This window comes from Suillus paluster, assembly GCF_016628075.1.
Source record: "Suillus paluster strain FC165 chromosome Unknown EDB91scaffold_147, whole genome shotgun sequence".
Taxonomy (NCBI): Eukaryota; Fungi; Basidiomycota; class Agaricomycetes; order Boletales; family Suillaceae; genus Suillus; species Suillus paluster.
This window is the reverse complement of record NW_024537707.1, coordinates 12,687-27,845: the sequence shown is the minus strand read 5'-3', so window position 1 is coordinate 27,845 and position 15,159 is coordinate 12,687. Positions and strand designations below refer to the sequence as shown.

General features: G+C 48.8%; 5 protein-coding genes across 5 annotated transcripts; 2 read left to right on the top strand and 3 right to left on the bottom strand.

The window, feature by feature from the left end:
• Nucleotides 1-1,220: 1,220 nt before the first annotated feature.
• EDB91DRAFT_1255604 (uncharacterized protein) lies at nt 1,221-3,586 on the top strand (the record flags this gene model as incomplete). Its single annotated transcript, XM_041324010.1, has 5 exons — nt 1,221-1,255; nt 1,307-2,053; nt 2,103-2,802; nt 2,858-3,076; nt 3,125-3,586. The coding sequence occupies 5 exons, from the start codon at nt 1,221-1,223 to the stop codon at nt 3,584-3,586; spliced, it is 2,163 nt and encodes a 720-aa protein (XP_041170086.1).
• A 1,587-nt stretch (nt 3,587-5,173) lies between these two features.
• EDB91DRAFT_163388 (uncharacterized protein) lies at nt 5,174-6,116 on the top strand. Its single transcript, XM_041326279.1, has 2 exons — nt 5,174-5,400; nt 5,457-6,116. Exons 1-2 carry the CDS (start codon nt 5,272-5,274, stop codon nt 5,799-5,801), a joined length of 474 nt encoding a protein of 157 aa, XP_041170085.1. The 5' UTR covers nt 5,174-5,271; the 3' UTR covers nt 5,802-6,116.
• Nucleotides 6,015-8,362, bottom strand: EDB91DRAFT_1172519 (uncharacterized protein). The gene is made up of 3 exons (XM_041320260.1): nt 7,119-8,362; nt 6,586-7,059; nt 6,015-6,514 (listed from the first exon to the last, which is right to left on the bottom strand). Exons 1-3 carry the CDS (start codon nt 8,352-8,354, stop codon nt 6,266-6,268), a joined length of 1,959 nt encoding a protein of 652 aa, XP_041170084.1. The 5' UTR covers nt 8,355-8,362; the 3' UTR covers nt 6,015-6,265.
• A 1,017-nt stretch (nt 8,363-9,379) lies between these two features.
• Nucleotides 9,380-10,060, bottom strand: EDB91DRAFT_1172515 (uncharacterized protein). The gene has a single exon (XM_041320259.1). The coding sequence runs from the start codon at nt 9,837-9,839 to the stop codon at nt 9,411-9,413; it is 429 nt and encodes a 142-aa protein (XP_041170083.1). The 5' UTR covers nt 9,840-10,060; the 3' UTR covers nt 9,380-9,410.
• Nucleotides 10,061-10,702: 642 nt separating this feature from the next.
• Nucleotides 10,703-12,487, bottom strand: EDB91DRAFT_163308 (major intrinsic protein superfamily membrane channel protein). Its single transcript, XM_041326278.1, has 9 exons — nt 12,459-12,487; nt 12,212-12,411; nt 12,038-12,161; nt 11,946-11,979; nt 11,834-11,892; nt 11,584-11,778; nt 11,494-11,532; nt 11,096-11,433; nt 10,703-11,046 (listed from the first exon to the last, which is right to left on the bottom strand). Exons 2-9 carry the CDS (start codon nt 12,358-12,360, stop codon nt 10,965-10,967), a joined length of 1,020 nt encoding a protein of 339 aa, XP_041170082.1. The 5' UTR covers nt 12,361-12,411; nt 12,459-12,487; the 3' UTR covers nt 10,703-10,964.
• Between the last annotated feature and the right edge of the window lie 2,672 nt (nt 12,488-15,159).

The following is a 15,159-nucleotide window of genomic DNA, read 5'->3' as shown; positions in this document are numbered from 1 at the left end:
GAAAAACGATAAGGCAAGTCTGTCAAAAGAACGAAAGCGATAAGGCCGTGGTTGATAGCAACGGGAGATAAGCCTACCTGGAGCGTAAAACTGAATCTATTTGGGTATACCTCGCGCTATAGCACGGAGAAGATCAGCAACGACAAGAGGAAAACGTAGATAACAAGTTTATAGATTCGAATAAGACGAAGATGAAAGCTAGAATAGAGATACACCAACAGCAAATTCACCTTGCAACACATACCCAATCTATTTCAGGCACCTTCACCAACGCATGTGATTGGCTACCTGAGCTGACTAATACGGCTTTTCGCGTGACAAAACCGTGACCGAGGTTACCACGTCACGCAAGTCAAGCGACAATTGACCATGCTCGATCGGTTCGAATCTTTGTCTTCGTTTTATCTGATAAACGGTTAGTAGAAAGATACTAGAAGATCAGCCTGAATAGTTGCCTTGAAGGTCATTTGAAAGCTAGAGGTGGTTAAAAGCAATGCTATTGATGATCTTTGCAGAAATTGCGGACCGTTGTTTGTTCCAGAGGTTCTTGCCAAACAACCGCTCTAGAGGTGCCACGTGTACAAAATGGGTTCTGTGCATGCAGAGGCAAGCAGTCTAAAAATCCGCCTTTTCTCCAATGACTACTTCTGTTTGGAATAAACGTTTCATCTGTTTAGAATAAACCGATACGTCTTCCCTCGCGTCGATGCGGCGCCAGAACAATACGGTGTCAATACCCCAAGTTTATACGTCATAAATTCACACCATTACCGCAGCTCCATCAAATAGGCTCTCACCTGCCTCGTGTAATCACAATGGGCACCAACGTTGTATCAACGACTCCTGCCGTTAAAAAAACGTTCACATAGGTCACGAGTAGCACGAGATCGCGTTCTCGAGGCCAGATTATCCATCTTGGTATGTCAGTGCCTTCCGTTACCTCTTACGGTCATCCATGAATAGGTTGACCATGCCTGGGACACGTGTGGAATCATGACCTTTCCTGTCGGTCCCTCCCACATCCAGGTCACATACCCCACCTTTCATAATCCCGATCACCACTTAATTGATCTTACGCCCTTTCAAATCTGGTTCGGATTACACGAGGCAGCGCCTTCTAAGGAGCGCTGTTTATCCTTTAACTTCACTGATCCTGTGTGTTTGCACCACAGCTTATCTGCACCCTGTGAGGTGCTCCATCGCACCTATAACCATCGTCCATGGGCACTTTCGATGAGCTCGATGATGAACAAAGGTGAGTAACGCTTATATATCGTCTTAACCCTCTCACGAGGCTCCTTTGTAGGATCAGCATCGCTAACGAACACCCCACCGATCTCGAGTCGGGGCCTTCCACTCCGTCCTCCCCCCCAAGCTACCTTCGTCCCCGCCGTCAGAGCAAATCAACATCTCGCCACCGCTCACATACTACCACAGATGGAGGCTCGAGTAGCCACCTCCTCGCCCGTCTCATCGCCCGTGACGATGAGGTTCGTGAAATCAATGCCCTTCTCGTCGTTACTTCTGAACGCCTTGAGACCGAATCTAACCGGGCTAACACCTCAGAGCGCCGTGCGCTTGAGTACTTCAACCGATTACGCCAGGCAACCGAAAATCGTGAGCGTGCTGAACAGGATTCAGCCCGTCTTCGCGAGGAGTTGAAGCTGTACAAGCTCCAGCTCGAAAACGCTCAAAAGGAGATTTTTCGGGCTCAGGATATTATTAACCAGGTTTCTGCGCAGAAGAATGAAGCCGAGGCAGAGGCTGCAAGAGCGAGGACTAAGGCGAGGAAGTTGCAGGAAGAGAAAATGATGATGATTGCCCACGAGGAAGGCAGGCGGCGTGGATACAAGGAGGGCCTATCAATCGGACGTCGGCTCGGTTTCGACCAAGGAAGCACCACGATAAGATATGACGAAGATCCGGCCCGACGAACGCATCGGCCTGCCGTCCGACAAGACGAAGGAGATGAAGAAGAGGAAGACGAGTCGGTTCACTCTGAACGTAATCACGTACGCTTACAATCACGGGCGCCCCCACGGTCTTCAAGACAGTATGTAACAACATATTTATGCGCGAATGTGCTCATTTTCAATTGTCAGCGTGCGCCCGGAGTCTGCTCCACCGGTTGGGACGTACGAGGCTGCGCCACATGTGCCTGTTTTACCAGTTCCAATACTAGTGAACCCAGTCCAGCCCCCTTCTCCGCCAGGGAGAATTACTACGCCCTCACATTCGACGGGTCCTCCGGGGGAGACTATTTACCCCACACCAATGCGCCCAGCGACCAGTCACTCAGTTAACGTTCCTCAAGATAGTTGGATCCAGCGAGCGGACCCACAAACATCTTATACTCCAATCCCACCACCACGCGACCTCATTCGGCCCATGGCCCCTAGCTCTAGCACGCAATCCAACGAACTAGACAACCACTCACGACACAATTCTTTGTATGACGTCGGGGACTCAAACTACGCTCTTGTGAGAACCCGTGATTACCCCTCTACTCAACCTGCCCCGATTCCTGTCCCAAGACCACGTTCTCCATCCCTATTATCGCGGTCATCGACCCATATGTCTCAATACGAGCTTGTAAGCGCCCCCGCCGAAAGACATGGAAGCTCCCTTCGTCACGAGATGTCTTCTACTCATGATAGGAGCGGAAGTCAGCCTGAACGACATACGTCATCCCGCGGTGGATATGGACACGAGAGAAGTCGGAGGGAGGATTTAATAGAACAATGGCGTGCAGACCCAGAAGTTGTCGCTACGGCAACTCCTGGGACGGCCGTAAGAGATTTTGTGCGGCCTTTCACAGCATCCAATATCCGGGAGCACTAATTTTCTCTTGGTTTAGCAACCCATGCCACCTGGACCTTACCGTCCCATCATGCCCGCCCCGCCTGCTGATTCACGTCCTTCAAGTCGAGTAGACTCTCACACATCACACGTTACTTCCCAGAAAAGGAGTCCACCACGATCAAGAAATCCGCTCGACTACTTCAACATCAGGCAACGTTTCCAAAACCGACAGTCGTCAGCCGCAAGCGTTCCGAATATAACTGTAGAACCACCTGTATGTGTTCCCACATCTGCATCGTATTACCGTTCATCATTTGTACAGTCCGATGAGGCTTCGACCCCATCCGAGCACACACACAACTCCCACCTTGAGCTACTAAGCCCAGAATCCGCACATCGGCCTCTCCCCCCATCTCACGAAGAGCGCTCCCGGTCCGAAAGTCAATCACAAGACGCTCACAGCATCTACCGCTCAACCACGCCCGTGAAACCTCAGTGGCCAGCAGGGTTCATGTCCATCCCAGGAGCACCGCCATCGGACTCCCAACATCCTCGCTCAAGAAGTCGAGGACCCGATGAACATTACCAGATGTCGCCAATTCCTGAAGGGATCACGTACCCTGACACGCCGCTGCGTGCGCAGTCATCTCACGGACATCGTCGCTCGCAAGAGTCACATTACCGCCCACAAGAGTCACATTACCGTCCGCAAGAGTCTGAACGATCGAGCTCGCCTGCACCTCTGCAAAGACCGATATCACTTTTCTCTGACCAGGATGGGTAGGTAGGGACGATGGTTATTTCCGTTATTTTGTATTTGTAGTGCTTTCGATTTTGACATGTTCGCGCACTGTCCTTACACCACCGCCGTGTTATGAAACTTGTCTTTCTTTCGAAGCTAGTAACTTAGATGCACTCGTATGGTGCAGTACTTATGGTCCTTGCGCACTCTGATCATCATCGGTAACCAATCGGTAACCACCACCAAAGTAATAGGGAGGTGTCAGTAGCTCCGAGTCACCCTCAAGACTTCATACGCGGTCGCAAATAAACTTCAGTTGCATATCCCTTTTCTCCGTGAGGGCCCGATTATCATTGATACTGATACTATTGTCTTTCCAGGTTAGCTAACCGCCCATTGTGCGGCCGGGTCCTGGTTGACGATCTATAGCCACATTACCTCCAGTGCTACTGTCACTCACCAGGAAGTTATGACATGGCTTCTATATCATCATGGTAGGTGACACCACTAAAGCCTATCTCCAGCGTAAATTTAATTACAACGCTATCAATCGAATGGTAGCAGACCGGAGCATTCTAGAAGAAGGAAGTGGTATGTGCAGCTTTATTTAACCGTCCGAGCATCGCTCAACTTATCAGAAGGAACGACTATCTTCATTGTTTGGATATAGGAAACTGCGCTCAACTCCACCAGTTGCTCCACTTCCGCACCTCCTGCACCTCCTGATGACAAACGCAAACTAATTGTCATGTCATGATGGTGGACCACAAAGTTGTTCCATTTATAGTTGGCAATGAGGCCTTCAAAACTGACACGGGATTCTTAATGGCCGAGGAGACGGTTTGGAAGAAGATAATAATGACCTTGGAGATGTGGTTGGTGGCGTAAGCACCATCTTTTACCCTCGAACATCAGCACATAATCATGATCCGGCACAGTAAACTTCTTCTCTATGGAACTTTCGACACCGCAGGACCCTTATCGGACAAGCTGGTAAATGACTTTCGAGACGTGGGCTAACCCCCCTGAAGCCTCGTGGGACGAATTGTTTGATAGGGTCTGACCTCCACTCATTCGTAGTTGCTCAAGGATGTCACATACGCCCGCAAAAAAATCTACACCCACATACTGTGCAATGCATAGGTGTTTCTGGAATTCCTAACGCTCCTAAGCAAGTGGACCACTCAAAATTCCACCCGAACTTTCTGTACCTTTCATCACTGAACACGGACTTGTTTGACAGCAAGCTTCAGTGTCAAATCACTGTCTCTGCGACTTGAACAACCACACTGAATGTTGCAATATCGAAAGGAAATCATATATTAACTCAAGAGGAGCTAATTTGGAAAACTTTGTCACGCTAACGTCGGTGAACTAGACACCGTTCCTGCACGGCACCCCAAGATGCCCCACTATCACTAACGGGGTTGAAATCTCGGTTTCTAATATTTTACCATATCTCAGGTAAATTACTAATTCTAATATTCGCTAGTCACTGCACACGTTCATTCTCTTTCCCAGTTCTACACTTGTGTGCACAGCCCTAGCCACTGGCAGTACGCCTGTATGTTCGTACTCACTACTACTAACGTCGTCTATTGGCGGTCGTCGTGGCTGGTCGGTCTCGGACCTCCCGTGTCTTGCCTCCCCTGTCCCTGGCTCTGGTTCATTGATAAGTTCACACCGTCTTCGACACGTTGCCTGTTGATGATGGCCGCACAATAGACATGCATGATTTGCTTACTCCCGAGACTTTTCAAGCGCACGTCAGCCTTCTAGGGTCTGAGGATGCCGCTTGTAAATCGATACAGAATATGTGGGACAATACATGCCCACACTCGGTGATTGACCTTTGCGTATGTATATATCTTGATTGCAGCAAATACGTCCTTGAATGCTTCTTTCCACACAGCTCAAACCGTTGCGTAACTCAGATGACGATGATGTCCGGGTCCATCAATTGTTTACCGAGTACTCGGTCCGTATCTGGGGCGCAGACCTCGAGTGCACGCTTCATTATCGCTTTGACTTCGTCGACCCTTGCACGGGTCATCCAGTCAATCCCTCCAGTGAGCGGGGGATGTACTTTGCTGCTAGCACCTTCTCGCGCATGTTGCGAACGTGGTTCCCTTTGGTGCAACCGGGAAAACGAATTCCGAGACAGGACACGAGAAGGACCTGTACATGTATCCAGAAGGCACGAGATTTCGCGTTGTTTCTCCTTAAGGACGTGAACTCGGGAACCCATTCACGTTGAGGCGGATTAAGTTATCGTGATCCGTACGGCTTTATTTGCTCTAAACTCAGCGGCGCAGCTCATTGAATTGTACGTATGTACAGCTCACTTGAACCGCAGCGGAACACGTACTAATAGGATTGACGGTATGGACGGTGCAACATGATAATCCGTCAGAGGCCCTGACATCATGCGTGTGCACTTATTCCTGTCGGCTTATGGTTCGAGAAGGCGATGAGGAGCATTCCGTTGAATCTGAAAAGAGCGCAAGGCATGTAGCAAAGAACTAGACCAAACATAACATAAAATATGAATACATACGAGTACATACCTGAACACCTCGGAACATCAAAAAATAACCTACACAGAACGCCCCGTAACCTACACCAATAACTTACACAAATAACCTACAATTACTTTGTGCAACCACGAATACGTCAATCTCGTTAGCAATGCGAATAGTCAAAATAAAAATAACCGCCATGTTACGCCTGTGAACCCCTGAGACGAATTGTGATGGTCTGCCCTTGTGGCATCCTGTTCTGTCCTCCATTCTCCACTTGGTCATTTCCACCCAGATCCTCCGCATCAATGGTCGACCCAAAAACATTGCCCCAAACGCCCCGCTGACACGGTCTCGCCACCCAAGAGTCAGCAGGGTTCGCGCGCCGCCACACCCACCCCGGGTGCAACTGAACATTTCGGAGCGCAGGACAAGCACGGTTCCATGCGATCTGTATGTAGGGATGGGTATCATAATCAGCACAACCAATGTCCCAATCCGTAAACAACGTAGTAGACGTACGACAAGTTCGCGAGTGTAATCATCAAACGGTTCCGACACTCGGAACTCTTCGAGCTCGGGTTCAGAGTTGCATTTAGACTGGAAATTTGATCTGGGGGCACTACCAGCAGCGGTAGCTCTCCCGGAATGCCCCCGCCGAGCGGCGGTTATGCACTTGTGGCACTGCATCCCGTAGGGAATCCCATGGCTACAACGGCTATGAGCATAATGCTGGGAGGGTGTGCTATGAGCGTCATCCTCGTCATCGGTCACCATATCCTCTTCCTCTGTGTCTGTAACCGGATCGATATCATGCATGCTCTGGAAATAAGTGTCGTCGATACCAGGGGCGCCATATGAGGTATCGTCGTCACGGCCGTTCACCTCAAAGAGGTGATTTTCAATGCGCGGGGGCAAAGTAATTTGGAAGATGTTCACGGAGTCCAGTTTTTTAAGAGTATGTAGTGTACGTGAACCCATGCCGATGATGGTATCCTGGGCAAAGGGGTCAGCGTCGGGGAACAGAAAAAATGAACGAGTGATATACAACGCACCTCGCTTGGCCCTCCCCTTGCATACCTGATTTGTAACTTGGTTAAAGCAGGAAAATGTGCGACTATGGCCAACACGACCTCGTCGTCCCAGTCCCCCAGGAACAGGGAAAGCTCTTTCACCATAAACAAATGAGACCGCACTTGTACAAACCCCTTGTAAAGTGGCGCGAGCACGGCCTCGTCGCGGATATCGAGCTGAATGATTTTGCGTCCGGAGCAGATAGAAGGAATTGTAGAGAAAGGGGCAGAAATGGTACGGAGGGCTGGAAGAGCGTGTGGCGGCAGCGGGAGGGAAGGGACGTGGTTTCGTAAGATGAGAGTGCGGAGGGTGGGAAGAGCCTCAAGGAAAGGGATGAAGCCATGAGGGACTCGGGCACGGTCACGGTCTCTCTGGATAGGGAACTTGACGTCGAGAGCAGTGAGCGGGGGGCATGGGGCGGATAATGTAAATATGCGGTGTATCCAAACAGTGTGATCATATGTGAGGGTGCGGAGGGTTGGGGCTGTTGCAAATCGGCGCAGAGCGGTACGGGCAATGTCATTATCATCGGGTCCAAGTGCGATGGCGTAGCGAATATCAAGGACGGTGAGAGATTCGATTTCCAGGGAAGTGTTGGTAGGTTCTAGAGGGGTACGGATGACGGGAAGGGTGCAGTGCACAATTGCCAAATTACGCAGGTGCGGCAAGCCGTGCACGATGGAGCGGAAATCTTGGGGGAGAAGCATACCACGGAAGACGAGTTGTCTGAGAGAGGTAAATGAGACGACTTTGGTTAGGAGGGTGCTGTAGACGGTAGGGTCTGCAAGGAAGCGTGGTTGATAGGCATCCTTGATCTGGGAGAAGTAAGTCCTGGTTGATTGGCGATCAGCACCGACAGGGATTGACGTCCAATCGTTAGCATCCGCAAAGGAAACAACAGCTACAGCTTCTTTTAGTTGCTCCACGTTGCGACCTCGAGCAGGAGATATGCCTAAAAGAAGTGCGTGTGGTGCAGGCTGCATTAAAGACAGTACAGAGTAGGACGTTACAAACGATGTCGGGGACGCCAGAATCAGATGCTTGTAAAGAAGACGAATGGCGATTGCATAGAATTTCTTCGACGTCAACACAACACAACCAAGCGACTGCGGAGGCAGATATTCGAATATAGGAAGCCAAAGTTCATTCGGAAGCGTCATCGACGAGACCATTATCGACGAAGACGCTATTGACATTGACGAGGACGCTGTAGACATTGGCGTGGACGACAAAGATCATGATAATCAAACTTTGAGCTCCTTTTCTCGCTCTTCACGTGACTGACCAAAACAAAGGCACACACTCCTAGACCAAGTCTTGTTGAACTTGGCAGTCCGAGTCCACAACTGTCGCTAGTAGAACTAGCGCTGAGATATCCAGGGAGGACGCTCTTCTTACAATATTAATGGTTGGGAGCTGCCGAAATCATTCGCACGGCGTATGCTCCCATCATGATCAAGAGCCCAACGGTGAAGTTCAAATGCACTTTCGTACGTCCGCGGGGATTTCATCCAATATGATACGGGGAACTATGTTCAAGTTAAAGGGCGAGAGCTGCATTGTCTCGACATGTCTCAACGCGTCTCTCCCTGCTCTTTTCTACCAGGGGGCAGCATCTCCAAGCCTGTCATGAATTAGCCCAATAATTGACGTGTAATCCTCTAGATGGTTCAGTGAAATTTGGCCCCGACATCTTGGCTGTCCCCAAACTATCTCCTGAAGTAAATCCCAACGCGTGCGGCAGAAATACACTAACATAAGGCTTTCTCACTACCATCTGCAAGGCAAGGTCTCACGTATCTTTAGACTGTCATCAGGGTATGATCTTCACTACTACTATCTGGCTTTTCATTCCGACTGCTCTCGGCAAGTGCGTCAAAATTGAATTCAAGGCTGATTGTAGTCGTGATCCTAGTGGAGTTGGTGAGTCGTTCACACCGTAATTGTTGAGAAAATAATTATGATCGTCACATTGCAGGGCGAAGTGATCGCGGTGGCTAGTCGTGTACACAACAATTGGGAGAGAAAATGCAGAACGCGTGGTATTATGGGAATGAGGTGCACCCAGAGCCCTTCCCAAGGTTGAATCACAACGGTAGGTGGTGATGGCATCGTTGCGTAGAATGGGTCGTCCATTGGAATGATTCGCAGCAACGAGATTGTAATTCTAATTTATAACAATATATCCCGTTGATCTTCAATAATGTTGCAGGTCACTCAGATCTAAGATATCCTCGACCTTACATCGCAGCTCTTACAACAGGACATGAAATTCAGAGCAGAGAAAGTGATCCTGCGCGCACGCATGGACGCTTTGCCTGCGATCGATGACGATTGCCAGACCATCGTTCTTCACCAATGCCATTCTGTCCATGAACTTCGTCGCGTATCGTTACCCTCCTCGAATTCACTGAAGTTGGATGGGTGCGCAATGGTATGCGATGGAAACCTAGAACCCGCACGTGGAATGGTGATACAGTGACGATCACTAACAGCCACTCATCTAGCATAAAGATCATCTTGTACCTCCTCGGCGCACCTTTCAAGGACCACAGTTGTTCGTTGTGGCCCCGTGTTACCACGCTCAAGCTCGTATCTTCGGGCGATTTCGTGATGAATGTGCCGTTGACAATATCGGAGGCAATGATCAACAGCCAGAGGCAGGAGAACCTAGGGAAGAACGACAAGGAGTTGGATCTCATGGGGTTCCAAGGCGTTTGTCCGCTTTTAGTGCCGAATGTGCATGGGGACAAACTCTGTCGCACAAGGAGAAGGCGTGGTTTCGGTACAGGTTAGGGATTTCGTCTGGGATGACAAAAAGACGTTAAGGAGTGGTTGATATGCGCGAATCGGTCCAGTGGAATATGCGTGTACAAATTTTGATATTTGTCTCAGTCTTTCTTCTAGAACAACTATCTTCCTTCTATGCGTCTGACTAGGGGCAATAGCATGAAGGTGCTACGAGAGGCAAAATGCGTTTGAAGGGCGAAGTTCATGCAGTGACAGACATGGCAGACACGGAATTTGCCCAAGATTTGGTCAACTGGCCTTTCACCGCTATCATATTCCTTTTCTGTGTTGCTAAAACAACGTAGCACCGAACTCACCCTCGCATCTACTCAAATTGCGCAATCCATACTCCTCGCACACCACGACTCTGTCGCCTCTTCTATACTCTTCTCCCGCAGCGCCATCTATATGGCAGCTCGCATCCTGGGGCGCCCTCGACCTCGAACGCCGTGATGCGATGAGGCTCACGGGCAAGCTATCCAAGCCTGAGTGAGACGCGATGTAAATCTTGTGATTGATATCTTGGACGTGCCAGAGTTTTTGTGGAGCGAAGCGAGTCCGGGAGGTTTGTACAAAGCTATACGAGAATAGATGGAGATTGGGGAACACGTGTAAGTGCTGAATGAGAAACTGGGAATGGCGAGCGAACTTGTTGATTTCATTGCAACTCGTAGTGTTTGCGTACCTTCATCACGCAGTTAGGTGCCTTCAGTTATTCAGGGAGTGGCTTTCCGGTTCTATTCAACATACTACAATCCAGGACGATTTTAGAAACTTGTAGGATCCGGTCAGTCTACTTGATTTGAAGGGAAAAAAACTTGAATTGTTAGAGAAATTCTCTTCACGGTGTATTGGACGAGGCAAAGTACCTCTACATAGTGTCACTCAGGAATCCTCCTACCAGAAGGTCAACACAAACCAATAATATTTCACGGACTTCGATAGAATAGAAATATGCAGTATGATGGTCATCGGGACTTCAGTGAAAAGTACACCTGGAGCATCATTCGATCACCAATGCCACCAAGCGTTTGCCGTCAAACTGTGTCTGCAACCACAGGAAGCCTATTGGTTCGTTGAGCGCATAAGTGCAAGTGGTGCCTTTCAGCCTTTTCCGTCCTAAAACAAACGGGTTAGTATCTACATCATCCACAGACATAGAACGCACGGCTTATTCAAAATACTATCGGAACCCTTGTACAGCATGGCATCGTAAAAGAACGCAGCCATAATCATGCCAAAAACCGGGCCAAGGATAGGGCACCAGAACCAATATTGCGTCCTGAAATCGAAGACTTCGCGACCATATCCAACCATGGCAGTGAGGAGACGGGGGCCCAGGTCACGAGCGGGGTTAAGGGCCGCTCCAGTATTCATGCCAAGAGCAGAGCTGATGGCAAGGACTGTAAAAAATATACCAACAGGAAGCACGCCGGGAGGTGTAGGGCCATTTGTTTTATCTGTGAACATGAAAATTCCAGTGATGAGCATAGCAGACCCTACAAACTACATCTGGTCGTCAGTATCCATTCACGATCGAAGACTGTTATTTATGCGTGGACTCACTTCGGTGAAGAAGGCGGAGACTGGAGTGAGGTAATCGGCCTCGATGCACATAAGACAGAGGAAGTCATGTCAACAAAAAGCAAAACTTACTGCGTAAGTCGCAAAAAGGTCACCAGTTACCGCAATTGTACGAATATTGGAACCCCCTTCGACGAGGTTGATTGCATGGTAATAAGTGGCGTAGACCACACCTGATCCACACAAGGCTCCCAGAAGTTGCGCGAGGAGGTAGATGGGAACTTTCTTCCAGGGAAACCCGCGGACAGTAGCAAGCGCTATGGTGACCTTACTGGTAGTCAACACAAATAGTTGCATGCAAAAATATTGAGGATGCACTCACCGCAGGGTTCACATGACCACCTGAGTAGTTTGCAGAGATCCACACACCGAGGGAGAGTCCTGAGCAGCTTGTAAGCAAGATGTTGACGCACGAAAATACAAGGGCCACTCACCAAGGGCCCAACAGAGGTTGGACGTGACAACATCCTTTGAAAGGTACTAGTGAGCTTTAGTCCACCCATCGCGTTCAATGCCTAGAACTCACGCCCTTAGGGCTGGCAGACACACTTGTATTGGCGGAAAGATTCGCCTGGCAATTGCCACCACACCCAAACACACATAAAATGAAGGCACCCATGAACTCGGCTGCAGGTGCGGAGATGTATTCCCTGTAACAGGTCCAATCAACTAGTGTCAATATTTTGAGGATAGGTACTACCTGATGTTTGACCATCGATTGGGGTACCGAGAGCATTGATCGCAGTCGTTAACAACGCTTGTGGGTGAGATATCGTTGGGTCGAGTTGTATAGGATGTGCTCGACATCTCGGAATGATGTTGAGTGGGCTTTTCGATGATATTCGTCATCTTACACTGAGGAATCAAGTGCTAAAGCTGCTGTGGAAGAAGTTTTTGCAACTGCCCGTTTTATAGCCTGGCTCTTGTCTATGATGAATATCACGTACATGGGGTCAGGCACTCCGAACATGAGTACTTGTAACGGATAGACTCAGTGCCTGTGGAAAGATTATAAACATGCTCATTAGGTTTTTTCAGTATATACTCGTGCCTATTAGCCAAATCAGAAGTTCAGAACATATGAATTATCTCAAAAGATAACTACGTACGTCGCTTAATTAATTCTCGATGCGACCGAACGACAAGTTGTGCGACCTGGAAATGGGAGCAGCCATTATGTTTTCGGCCGTGCCACACGCAGCCATCAGTACACTAACGGAAGGGAGTGCCTTGTACCTTCAAATATCATAATTTCACTGCAGATGGAGGTACCCAGTGACTTTTGGTCGAAGTTCCTTCACCTTACGCGTTTTATTAGTGAGTGACGTTCAGCGCTTGAGTCCATTTTGGAGTGAACGCCAGTTGCTTAGTCAGTACATAATACTTTTTTTCCGTATATATAGCTCAACAACTTCAATATTTCAACTACATAATATACTTTCTCCATCGAAATTGCGTTGACTCAGAGTCTCAGGCTAGCGCAAGGGTGTCGTTCAAATGCACTTTGTTTGTCAGGTCCCGTTGGGATTTGGTTCAACATACGGGAACTTGTTCAGGCCCGAGAAAGGGCGGGAGCTGCATTGTCCCGATGTATTTTTCCCTGGTCGTGCCTACCAGGGGCCAGCAGCTTCAAGCTTGTCATGAATTAGCAAACTAATTGACGTGTCATCCTCTAGATTCTTCAGTATGATGCCGCGGTGAAATCTGGCCCCGACATCTTGTCCCCAACTATTTCTTGAAGTAAATTCCGATGCGTGCCACTGGCAGAGGTAGAATCATAACGGAAGGATGTAGGGCTTTCACTTTCACTACCACTAATATCTGCAGTGCAAGGTCTCACGTTATATTTTCCGACCATCAGGGATGATTAGGGATAATCCTTACTACTATCTGGCTTTGCATTTCGACCGCTGTCGGCAGCTGGTGGAATTCGCCGTCGAAAGGTGCGCAGGAGGTATTTATCAAGGCATGTATCTATACTCCATCTATGAGTTTTCTGCATCAGTCAAATGCGTAAAGGCGAACGAAGGATCTAAATGGACATGTACCTCCACCACCAGGGGGATTTCTAACGGTCTTTGAAGGTACAAGGTACTCCATCTCGTTAGTGCACTCGCATCTGCATGCATGCGCGGCTAAAAAAGTCTGCTTCCATTCCAGGTCCAGAAATATGGACAGTCGCATAAACCGTTTCTAGATCGCACGCTGACGAAGGCCGGTGGCCTGGTGCCTTCATCGTGCAGTTCTAGGTGTCAAGGTGCCTCAGTTGTTAACCATAATAACGATGTGCCCGTGGTATAAAGTCTGCGCGTTTTATTTCCATCCTCTCTAGCCATGTAGCCTAACTGTCCCTCTCGCTCACAGACCCTACAATATGTCGAGCCTCACTTCTTCGTCGAAGTTGATTCCACGAACGCCGAAGGTCTTTTATTCATATTTTTCCAGTACTTCGGCGCAATGCTCATTTCGCGGTCTCATAGATACTACTCGTGAGTACGCCGGACTCCGGGTAGATCACGGACCTAACCCAAAATTCCCTAGTGCACCTGAGGTTTTTCAGAGAGTGCATCGAGAAAGTAAAGCTCGATGATGGACAAGCCAAATATATACATTAGAGTTCTCCGGGAGATGACATCAAAGTCTACAAGATTGTGCTTGGCTCTGTTGAGGTCAGTCACCGTTGCTATCGACGTTCACACACCCTTTAGAACCGTATTCACACCCTCCACCAGCTCGACCTCGCCATCGATACCGATGCCATGATTGTCACGCTTCAAATCTGTCTGAGTGTGTCCGCCCTTACACACTTCCTCCTCACTCAAGCGACGGGTGCTCTCAAGTTCAACAGCGACACCGAGGTTGACTTGAATAGGACGCCGCAAGGCCTAGCCACGGGCGTCGTCGGCATCGAAGTGGATGCAATCAACGATGTTCTCCTGTTCTGGGACTTCACGTCCTACTTTGTGGAAAGGAGACGAAAGGGTCCCATCTTCCTTTCTATATCTGAATTTTCAGGTAATTTTGCGATTTGATTGTCGTGGGATGGCTGGAACTTAATCCAGTCTCCTACAGGTCTTAAGTGCAGACTTTGGAGTCCCAAAGAGTGTTTCTCGCCGACGCAATGGGGATGCACTCGGGTTGTAGTGCTGTTCTTATTTATGCCTGCTGGATTGACTTTGTCGTTACGTTTGAATATGCGGATAGGTGATATTTAATTGGGTGTGCTCAGAGTACTTACTTCCTGCTTCGATCCAATTCTAATGAATGTCGAACAAATATCAGGTTTAGTAAGCGTTCCAGCAACAATGCACCTAGAACCTTCTGTTGTTGTTCGACGTGCCTAGATATAACACCAACATAGGTTCTGTAGACGTCGAACGCATTAACCGAATGTTTAGTGTGGGTGTATTCCGGATCCAGGAATATCTCCCTGACCAGGAAAGTTAGCATGACAGAATTGCACAGAATTGCAGGACCTCGGATGACAATCATGGGAGTAAACAAATCTCTGTGCGCTTGACGATGTCCTATGACGCACTTTAAAATATCCGGAGAGTGGGCGATATAAATTATGAAAATACTGTATATGAAACGTTCAAAGTTCGGAATTGTGTACCCCTGTTGCGGTGTTCATGTCTTCCTTTCCGC